Source organism: Parasteatoda tepidariorum, chromosome 8, assembly GCF_982258835.1.
Source record: "Parasteatoda tepidariorum strain Cologne lab strain chromosome 8, Ptep-v5.0, whole genome shotgun sequence".
Lineage (NCBI taxonomy): Eukaryota > Metazoa > Arthropoda > Arachnida > Araneae > Theridiidae > Parasteatoda > Parasteatoda tepidariorum.
This window is the reverse complement of record NC_141762.1, coordinates 49,319,223-49,331,260: the sequence shown is the minus strand read 5'-3', so window position 1 is coordinate 49,331,260 and position 12,038 is coordinate 49,319,223. Positions and strand designations below refer to the sequence as shown.

At 27.2% G+C, this 12,038-nt stretch overlaps 1 protein-coding gene across 1 annotated transcript in view; it reads left to right on the top strand.

The window, feature by feature from the left end:
• Window positions 1-70: 70 nt before the first annotated feature.
• Window positions 71-12,038, top strand: part of LOC107446915 (ninein-like protein) — a 74,912-nt gene continuing 62,944 nt past the window's right edge. The window contains exons 1-6 of the mRNA XM_087150270.1: window positions 71-365; window positions 2,728-2,909; window positions 4,578-4,677; window positions 7,356-7,522; window positions 7,668-7,955; window positions 10,429-10,658. Of these exons, the coding sequence (XP_087006396.1) occupies window positions 341-365; window positions 2,728-2,909; window positions 4,578-4,677; window positions 7,356-7,522; window positions 7,668-7,955; window positions 10,429-10,658 (992 nt within the window). The 5' untranslated portion in view covers window positions 71-340. The remainder of the gene's footprint in view (window positions 366-2,727; window positions 2,910-4,577; window positions 4,678-7,355; window positions 7,523-7,667; window positions 7,956-10,428; window positions 10,659-12,038) is intronic.

Below are 12,038 nucleotides of genomic sequence, written 5' to 3'. Positions count from 1 at the left end.
TGCATCATTAGGCTATAATGTTATTAGAAAAAAATATTACAATTATCGATCAATTGTTTGATATTACGATACGATTAAAGGATACGATATTTGACAACAACTACATGCACTACATGTTTATATAATTTGACAACAAACACAAATCTATTTATATGTGATTGCTGTTTGGAAGATCCTAATGTTAATTAACTTTAAAACACTAACAGTGGCATTTTTGTTTTGAAAAGTGTCATGATATACATCTATACAGCTTAAAAGCTATGTCTTGTGTTAAATTATTTGTATAAATTAGCTGGGGCACTTACATGTGCTTATGTTTTGAAATAGTAACTGTGGGGTAATGAACTCTTCTCCACATGAAATGGGTAAATTTTGCACATTTTGAAAAATTCTACTATTTCAAAAAAATGTGGCGTTAGCAGTTTAAATTTAGAATTATCTTTTAATATTTTTTTTCTAAATAGGTCATATCGTTCTACAACTAGCATAGAAGTTCATCAAAATTAATTTTTAAAGATAATCAAATTTTGATACACTCGGCTTCTTAATAATATCTTAATATTTCTTCCTAATAATATCGTAAATGTCTGTAAATTGCATTGTTGCTTAGACTCCTAGACAGTGTTTTAGGTACTAAGTACTATTTTGATGTTTGTATATACATTATTTTTTGATAGATAAAACTGCTGGCAAGATTGTTGAAAACAATGCTCATTCTCTTACATTTTTCAATTTTTTGTTATTGATTTGTCACTTATGCGAGCTGTTGTAAAGATGCTTTATACTGTCATCTAATTTCAAAGAATTTGCTGTGTTAAATTATGGCTCATATAAAGGTTGAAGTTAAACCTATTGGGAGAGTGTACACATTTATTCTTACCATTTGATTAAAACAACTACTATGCATGATGGATATTTTATATTAATATAGAATTTTAATGTAAACTATCCAAGTAAGGAATTCAAATGGCTGCTTATAAAACTACCATCAACGTATAAGTGAGATATATATTTCATTGTTTGTTTTGTTTCACATCATAAATGTTAAACAGGTGATATTCTCTTATAAGATCCTGATTGTGCTAATTGGGATCACTTGTAATTGCAATTCTAGTATTTGCTAAATATTTTTATTTTTAACTTGGACCAGCAAATCTGGCATCATGCAGTATACAGAGATTGGAAATGCTGTCGAAAATGAAGGAGTTTTGAGAAATAGGGTTTTAAAAGTGTGTTCCAAATTTCTTTAAATTATTCAATCTGAGCAACTCTTTGACTGCTAACTTTGCAAGCAATCTACTTCATAATTTTCATGTGATGTCATAATTCTTTTTTTTTTAGTAATAATTGTTTATCAATATTTTAAATGATTTTGTCAGAAAAGAAAACAATAACCAAAGGCGTTAAAATCTTAAATCGTAAAATTAAATTCACAATTTTCAAAAACTTAGGGTATATTCCTACTGAGTTTGGTTGAACTGAACTGTAAAATGCACCAATCAGATTTTCAATTTGCAAATGTTATATTGTATGAGTTTTCATTTTGATGTAAAAGTTGCAATAATAAATATAGTAGGTGCAGCATTAAGAAATATTTTATATTAAGGTTGAATTGTTAAATAAAATTGTTTTCAAAACATTTTGATCCAACACAAAATTATATGTTTAGTATATCAAAAAGAAAAGTATGGATTCACTCCACTTTTCTTTTAACTTTATCGATTGTTTTTGTGGGGTAACTATGGATTATATTGGAGCTTGCTTTAAAAATTCTTAAGTTTATAGAATGTAGAAAACAGATATTCAAGACATTGAAAAGGGGTATAATATGAATATTTTAAAAATTTATTTATCTGGATTTGTTATTATTTATTTTTTGCATCTTGCTATGTGCAGGTACTTCAATAGAGGAGCTAAAGAGAGGAAAAGTTATAGTTCAATTTTGCTTTGCTTATTTCAATGGGGATATTTCCATATCATGATCTGTCGCGCCAACTACAATCGCCAAGGTGCCAAATAGATTTTAAACTCGCAAATTTTGAAGAAAAAAACGTATAGATGTTTGCCCGGGGGTGGGTACGAGTTATACATTTCGAGTTGGTCCCGTTTTGTGATGTTTTTTTTTAAATTTCTCGCTGGCCGCTGCACGGAAGTTGCCAAGACTAGGTAATTATTCTGCCACAGATCACGTTACGGAAATCTCCCCATTTCAATTTTGCTTTTTTAAAATTTTAAATCTCTAGTGGAAAGGAAAACTTTTAATGCTTCTTGATTTATTATGCATTAATTTAGCATTTTTTAACAGCTAGAAATAAAAGAACTCACTCATCATTGATTCTCCTACTTCTCATGAAGTTAGAAACCTAAAATTTGGACCATATGCTCTTTGTGAGATAAATAAAAAAATTAAAACAGTTTTATTTCGATATTTTGTAATTATCAGGATTATTAGCCTAATTGACAGTGATCATAAATAACCCATTTTTATCATGATGAAAGTCTCAAATTCATTCCATATGTTTTTTATAAGATAAATATAAAAACTAAGAAGTTTCATTTCAATATTTTGTGTTTAGCAGAGTAATCAGCCCAGTTGGAAGCTACGCTAAATAAAATATTTCCATTTAGAAAGAGAGTGACTCTAAAATCTATTTTTCTTAAATTTGTGTATTTAGTGAAATATATATAATTATAAGAATAAAACATTTTTTTCTATAATATTTTCAGCTATGGAAGGTTGTGAAGAGAAGGATACATATGTTTCCCAACTGAAAGACGTGTTTGATAGCTGTGATACAACAGGAAGTGGTTGTCTAGATAAGGTTGAATTACAAGTGTTATGCGAAAAACTTCATTTGCTTGAGCATGCAGAAACTCTAGAAGATCATCTTCTTGGAAATCAGTCCGAGGTAATAATTTTCTTTCTTTTGAAAAGCGTAAAAATTTTAATGTTCTGGGAATAGACATATTTTTACTTTTTTACATTAACATAAATTACTTCTGTTAATTTTTATTTGTATCGTGTTAAAAATAAAAAGCTTTTTACCTTTAATAACTTTTCAAAAATTTATTATGATTTAATGCGACAAGATTTTTATATACTAAGATAGCATCTTCATTTTTGTAAAAACCTATCTAAAATGTGTGAATTATGCTAATTTTAAGTTGCACATTCAGGCTTAGGATCTGTTTTTTTCTGAATGATCTGTATTTAAAAAAAACAAACAAAAAAACAAAATAAAATTACTCTGAATATTATTTTAAATAACTGCAATTTGTAAGATATAGCCTCAATAGTGCAGTGGAATGTTTTGGCCTCTTACGATATTTGAATTTTTTTGTCTATTTCACCATAGTTTTGGAATCCAAACTTTGAAATAATAGATTAAATAAGAGTAGTTTCAGAAACAAAAATATTAATCTTTTTTAAATTAATATCCTTTAGATGCTATATAAACGTGTATGAAATTTTTGGTTTTATCATTAAAAAGACATAATATTTTTTATATGTTACAATCCAAAATTTTTTTATTATTATTCAATTAGGTAATGATGAAAAATTATTGTCTAAACGAAATTCATGTCAGTGTTAAAACAGTTATATGAATTTCATGTCAGTGTTTTCTTAATAAATATTGGCAAAATTAACTTAAATTTATTCTAACTAATGGTAAATACTAGTGACTATTACACAACATGAGCTAAAAAGCTTTTAAGTTTTTTTAAGACTTATTTGAGTGTCAATATGATAGGACTAGCTCGTTGGCTGCATGTTTTGTGAACATTTTATTTTTAGTCTTAAGTTAAAAACTGCTTATTAAAAAATATTACTAATAAATATGCTCCTAAAATGTATAAGTTTATAAGAACATACTTTAGTACAGGAATTTAAACCATCTAGCTGCATTATTTACTGAAAATCTAAAAACAATGGTTTGTTTAGGGCAAAATTCGGAATGGTTGCTACTAACTTTTGGTCAGTTGTGTCTTTTTTAGCATTACTCTCTTTTTCAAAAATTGGAATTTTTAAATGTTTAATTAAAAAAAAAACTGTTGATTTTTTTAATGTAAGGTGTTTGTTAAAATATGGAAAATCTTCAACAGGTTCATTTCTAAAATGAAGAAATATCTTCAGAAAAATGTGTATAAAATTAATTTTTAGAATATTTTGAAATATTTATAATAAACGCATATTTATTAGGAAAAAAATAATAATGAAATGCACATGGGGTTCATTTTCAGCTAAAACTAACAATCATTTGGCAAATTTTTTTTAACTGCCATTTGATTTACTTAGTTGCCCTGTGGCTGGTGTGACCATTAATTTTGCACTCTAATGTTTTTTTTCCTTCTGATTTCTGATTTAATTTTAGTTATTTTTAATGACATGAAATTTCTACATCATTTAATTAAATAATCCTAAAACATGAGTGGGAATATATCTGCTCATAAAACTAGATAGTCATTTATGATAAATAAAAATTTTTTGTAAATTTAAATTTTTTTTTTGTAGCAGTACTTACGAGTTGATGATTTAACTATAAATTTCAGTTAGTTAATATTCATATTCATTGCAGGTGAGCTTTGAAGATTTTAAAGAATGTTTTGTTGCTGTCTTAATGCAAACAATACCAAATGAAGACATTCCTGAAGAAAGTAAAGATGAAGATATGACTGGTACTTGTATTTTTCTTTTTCAATAAATAAAAAAAAGTTTATCTTAGCTTAGTATCAATTTAGTAAGAGATGATTTATTGCATGAAAAGCTTTAATAAGTAATGCTCTCCTGATGCTAAACAGAACCCCAAAGCTGTTTAGCAAAATGTCCACGCAGTTTTTAAAAATAATAAGGTTTCAATTTAAAGATTTTTTTTTTTTTTGGAAATGTTATGCTAGATTGATCTTGAGTGAAATTAGTCATCTATAAAGTGGAGTGCTAGCTGCTAATTTATTAAAAATGCATGGAATTGATAACTCATATACATTTGAACCTCATTCTTCTGGAAAGAAAATTTGCTTAAATTAAATATTGCATTTTTATTTATTTATTTATTTATTTTTTTATAAATTATGCAATAAATAGTTTTTAGTGTCTATAAAAATGGCTTTATATTTCTCCTATACAATTCTTACTGTGAATGTGCATAGCAATCAAGGTTGGCAAGTTTCTGCCGAGGTGGTTAAAACCACTGGTAGAAACCCATTAAAACCGGCATGGCAAAAACCCTTTTTTGCCACATTTGTGGCAGAAACTGGCAGAAATTCAGAAAATGACATAAAAGTAAGAACTGAGATTGACATATAATGGATAATTAATAGAAATACAATTAAATGTTAAACAAAGTACGATTTATTTACAAAATTATCACCATTCAAGATCAAATATTACATTGTTTGCACTCTGCAGTAATATATAACAAAAGATAAGTTTTGATGCAGTTTCTAAATCTAAAGAATTTCTCAATTTGCTATGCACGAGCGAGAATTTTGAAGATTCTCTCAAGTCTAACAAAACTCGCAGACATTGCCATCCACAAAAGATTAAAACTGTTACTGTTATAATAATTGGATTGTTGCCATGCAAATTATGTCTTGAAAAGAAAAAAAACTATTTGAAAATAGCTCTATTCAGTTACGTTAAGAGTTAAATGATAATAATTACTGAATTTCAGAATTTAATATAATAAACTAAAATCTAGTATTTATATTTATTATTACATTACTTTCTTCTTTATTTTATATAAATATTTGATATACTGCACTCTTTATATTTAATATAAACAAAATAATATATATTTACAAACAATGAATTAAAAAGTTTGTTACAGTTACATAGAGTTAAATTTTTCAGTTTACTTAAACGAAATGTCATTAAACAATTACTAGAACTAATATTAAAGTTTTTTTTTTCGTTTCTGCCAGTTTTTACCGGTTAAAACCAGTTTCTGCCACTGGCATGGCAAGAACCAGTTTCTGCCGGCAAAAAGCCAACCCTGATTGCAATATGCATTTTAATTTATATCTAAAAATAGTTTTTATTTTTTATCTAATGTTAAGTTGTTTATAAGTTGCTACTTTAAAAAAAAGAAATTACTTTGGAAATTTTAAAAATTATTTACTTATAATTGAAAGAAATATTGAAACCTTTGTAGTCTTTTTGGATAATTCACATTTTGGATATTTTTCTAAAATATTTTGGATATTTTTTTAACATCAAAAAGAAGTTTGCATTGATATATTTTTAACAAATTCTGACATTCTCTACTGAATTGGTGTTTCAGTTAAGAGTTCCCTATCCAATTAGATTTTGAAAGAATATAATTTCCAACTAGCTAGAGCACTCAAATCTCAACTGGATCACTGTGCCTGATGAAAATACTGTTTTTAATTGTTTCCTATTAGCAGAATTAATCAAAATTTTATTAACAAATAGAGCTTATCATAAGTATAAATTTGGTCCTCTTTCTAACAAAATAGAGAAGGAAATTTTCAAATGGATTACAATACAAGTTTTAATTGTCTCCTAACTGATATAGTCAGCATTTTTTTTTCTCCATACATTTGCCAAAATATTATCAACTATTAAAATTTGTGTTGCTTTCTGACTTGCTAAAATTATTAACAAAATTGAAAAAAAAAAACATTTTAAAATATCAAAATTTTTAGTACAGTACAGAACCCGTTATCCGGAAATCAAAAAACCGGAAAAAAATTTTGATGAATTTTCCCGCCATTTTTTAAAAAAAAAATTTTTTTTACTCATAAGATTTTAGGATTTTTCTTTCTTTTTTAAAAGATGTTTACCTTACCATCATTTTGGAAATAATCATTAGTGTATTACTTCATAGTATTTTCTTCTTTTTAAGATTATTTCCAAAAAAATTTATTTTTTTTAGTTGGGTTTAACAATAAAAAAAAACGGCTTTTAGTAGCGATTCAGAAAACCTGAAAAATCAGTTATCCGGAATAGCGATGGTCCCGATCGTTCCGGATAATAAAATAATTTAATTTTTGTTGCACTTTAAACAAAAATTAAGAGGCGCATCAGAATAAACTTCTATCCCTCTCTAGAACTTGCCCTGCAGTTTTTTTACAGTCATGTACCCTATGTTTTTGTTTTTAGACCTCATAAAATTAAAATTATTTTCTACTTTTTATTCTATTGAAAAATGTTGTTTTTCTAATTCTTATACCTATTTTTGTTTTGTTAAACTTTTTTTTCCGCTTGAATTTTTAGTGTTTGAGCTATTTGTATTTTTTAATAGTTTTGAATTCATTTTGCTTCATGAAAATTTGAATTGTTTACTCTTTATTGGTCATAAAAATTACATTTCTCATTTTTTCTTTGTTTATAGATAGAGAAGTATCACCTAAATTCACATTAGGACGAAAAAAATATGGTCGCCGTTCAAGGCCGGCTTCTATTGTAGATGATGACAGTTCGGCCACATCCCCAGTTCTCAGTCCACAAACATCAGTTGATCAATCATCATCATGTGACCAAGATGGTAGAGGGCCAATGGTGAGTATTATTAACTGTCTATGAAAGATTACATATTATGTTTAGCTGTTTTCTTGCTTTTTTTTCTAATTTTTTGTCATTCTGGCTGTTGAAGTCTATTAATTTTATACTATGTTTATAAGGAATTATTTTTTACCTATTGCAGCCTGAAAGCTTACAAGGAAAGCGTCGTTTGAGTCCAGTTACTACACAACAGCCACCTGTTAAATCTGGGCGAATGTCCGATGACAAGCAAAGTACATCACAAGAAGCTTGTAGTTCACTTCAACAAACATCAGATTCTGACACAGATATGACATTGTCATTTGAAAGTAATCCTGTTCAGTATCTTCAAGATACATGGAAAAAACTTAATATAGGTCAGAGTGGTTATTTGAATGTTGAAGAGTTGGCGCTTGTTTGTGAACATATTGGGATGGATATGACTGAAGAAGTTAGTTTTTTTCTCATTTTGCATTTTTTTGTGTTTACTATTTATTATTAGTATTAAAAATGCTTTCAATGCAGTGTATGTGTTACAGGTTCAAACGAAAATTTAATTTCAGAGGAATATTGAAATATTTGCATACATATGTTTATTTTCTAGAAAGTTAAATATTCAATCATGTTATATGTTTTTAAACTGAGATGGGCACAGTCGGCCTTGGCCCTCTTAATGGGCTGTCGCGCCACTGAGTTAGTTAGTTATATGTTTTTATTTTATTATGTAATATTGATAATTATTGTTTTTATTATTAATTTATTGTGTTGTTGTTTCGAATCCTTCACAATATAGCCTCGGCTATATCAAATCCATGAGGCCAAACGCTCTGGCAAAGTCACACACTAAAACGGAGGAGAATGTGATCCAAGGAAAATTCCAGACAATCAAGGATGTGTTTTTTATTGTCTGGGTTCAAGGATTAATTTCTTATTATTCATGTTATTATCATTGTACTTACTTCAATTTTCATGTTGAATTCTATTGTAAGTTAATTTGCTCAATGATTGTGTTATAATTTCATAAAAAGTTTTACAAAAATCTTTGTAAAAACCACATACTAAGGGATACATATATATTATTGGGTATAATTTCTCTTCTTTAATTAAGAGAAATTATAATTATTCAATTAAGAAAGTATTCAATGAAGCATAAAGAATGATTTTCAACCAAATTTAAAAGTTTTAGATGGTTAAAATTTAAATATATTTTTAAATTTATGAAAAATTAAAAGTTCTTTTTACCTTAGAATTATTTTTGGCCACATTTTATAAATATATATTATTTCAATGTCATTATTTTTATTACATTGTTTTTTTTTAAACCGTGTTTAATTTTTTATCAGGGCAATTTTTATTTTTTTATTACATTTTTCTAGTTGACGAGCTCCCTTCAGGCATACACGCGTCTTCATGTCACTGCTGTAGTTCTGATGGGTTAATTGTTCTAAACATTATAAATTTATTTAAAATTTAATTTAATGAATACAAATATTTATTTCAGATTAAGTTATTTTCTATTTAATTTGAAATTAATTGCAGACCAATTACTTTTACCTTTTATTAACAAAAAGGTTTTTTTTTTGTTAAGTAAATTTAAGATTATAATAATTTTTAGTTTTTTTGCAAAGTTAAAATGATATAACTTAAAAATATGATCATCAATTTGAACAGATTTTATATTTTTCTTAAAAATGAGAAATTACAATTTTTCCAAATCACAATTTGATAGCTTTCTTTAATCTATGTATTTTATTTGCTTTAAATGTATTTTTTTTTATTTGTTTACAACTTTTATTGGAAATTTTATTTATTTTATCTTTGAATAGTGTGGAATTTGAAAGGAAACTAAAAACAGCTTCTTTAGTTGTTCATGGATTACTGTTGTGTCAACAAATACCCTCATTTTTCTCGGAATCCAACTTATTAATTTATCCACAAGTGTTTTACGCATGTAACTTTAAATGGAGTTATATTTATGTAGTTTTAACGGAGTTTTATTGAGTTGTGAATAAAAACTAAAATTTTACCAGGAGTTGCGGCAGCTCAGGGGATAGAGCCTTCAGGTCTCAATGTTGTCACTTAGGCTCAAATCCCAGTGGTGGTTGGTTAAAACGAATTCTGCTATTGACTCATACCGACCACAGTGTTGAAATAAAATGTTCTCGCTGGTAGACAGATCATGGATTAGAATCCTCTTGCTATCAGGCTAACCACGGAAAGTTTTCCATGGTTATTCTCTCCATGTAAGACCCATATAGGTTTATTCCTTGGAAAAGTCTTTCACAAAGGCTAGTTCAAGTTCGGTGGTGTACTGTAAAAAAGTCAGAAATACTGTAAAAGTCCATTTCTGCTTTCTAGAGAACTTTTTGACCAAGGAAGCATAGAATCCTCCAAGATGAATTTGCAGTGTGTTTGGATTTAAATATTTGGTATTCAACTCTGTTCAAGTTATTTCTTGTCACAATTTGTAATATTTATTATTAATAACACTTTCTAGGAAGTATATGATATACTTTGTGCTATGTAGATTAAAGCAAAACGAAATGCAAATAAAATACAAATGAAAGTACAGAAATGGACATACTATAGTTTCGGTTCTATAAACAAGAGCTTTCCTCAGTTTATATAGCCAACTATGTCTAAACACCATTTCGTGATTGAGGGAGGTTCTTGTTTGAACCAAAACTACAATATGTTAATTTCTGATTTTTCACTTGTACTTTATTTACTTGTTTTTACTATTATAACCATTTCTTAAATATTATCTCCTCTTAGGAAATAAATTTTTAAGGTACAAATAGTTCCAATAACCCAGAGGTGTCCGATTGTCCTCTTCTGAATGACATACAATTTGCATTTGATTCTGACTCTTGTACCATTAAACTCTACATTTTTACCAAAGTGAAATGTTTTACATTTTTCAGGTCGTGGCTCAACTGTTTGAGAAACTTGATTGTGATCAAGATGGACAGATAAGCTTTGATGAGTTTTTGCAGGGACTTTTTCAACATGGTGACCCGCAGAGTTGCGATTCTCCCATCAGAAAAATTGAATCTTCGAAATCACTCTACAATGATGGATCAAGAGATGACCATCAAATTACTAATACTAATATCTCTGGTATATTCTCCTGCATAGATCCCAACAATTCTGGGTATGTATTTAAGGTTACATTTATTTTTAAAAATACTAATTTGTTTCATTACATTCAAAATATTTTTATTTCATTTTATGAAATAAATATTTAGTTTTTTTAAAAAAAATGACTTGCATTGCATTCAATTAATAAACTGATTAATTTTGTGCATTTAATATTTTCATAACTTTTAATACATGAAGCAATTTTAATATAAATTTATTGTTATAATATTTTTTTTTCATTACTAATTCATACTGATTTGCATCTAAATGCATCGTAGATGAGTTTTTATTTTTGAAAATATGTCATCCCTCTTTTTCTCTTGAAAATTGCCCAGTCTAGATTTTTTGTTGTAGATTGTTATAAAAAAATTTGCCTTATAAAACTTTATTACAAAGCTGTTTACAACTGTTATGAAATGTGCAGAAGGACACTGAAAAGTACACTGAGTTTAAAAGTGATTTTATGTAAATATAAGAAACAAGCCCTTTAAAAGTCCTTGGAAATTGTAGAAATAGATTTTCATTCTGATATTAGTTCATTAAAAATTTAGATTAAAAATGATATCACCTAATTCTAATCACCTAAGTAAACTATAAAGTTTCTTTAATTTATGAATTATTTTAAATAAACAAATTAGTTATTTATTAGAAGATTCTATTATATAAACTATTTTATAAAGATATAGCTACAAAAGCTAGTGCAATTCTAAACCTTTTCCTATGACAAACTCCTGACTTAGGGAGTTTATTTTCTTAATAAAGAAAGATGTTTCACAATCCTGTGGTGTCCTGGTGATTTTTCCTTTTTTATTGTTTGTTTTGCATTCTTCTTTTCTATATCATTGTGTAACTTTCTAGCCCAGATATATGAGATTCTGAAATTTTGTTCTCTTTTGTGTGTTTCTTCTTAAGCGAATTTGCTCTAATTATTAACATTTTTATGCTAAGTTTTTAGATATTTTTTGTTCATGCATGATTTTAGTTCACAGTTAGCTTTCAAGTTCAATTTTTTTTCTTCAGTGTTTTGTAAAACAATGTTATGCTAGTGTCATAACTTTTACTTTAATGCTTCTCTGAAAGTTCATTAAAAATATAGTAAAATCAAGGCAACTTTGAAATATGTTTTTCCCTCCCTATCAAACTGATGTTTTGACTAACTTGTATTAATCAGCCTTATCTATGTTTAGAAATAATTTATACTTTTGTTGCACTTGTGTAATTTTTATCAATAGTTTTATCTATCAACAAAATTAAGTTTTCATTCACTAATAATCAGCCCTATCTACTCTTAGAAATAATTTATGTCTTCTATTGTATTTCTATCACTTTTCTTACATCAAAGATTATCATAAATGTGGAGGGATATATGCTAATGTCACTAGTCTTTATTTAT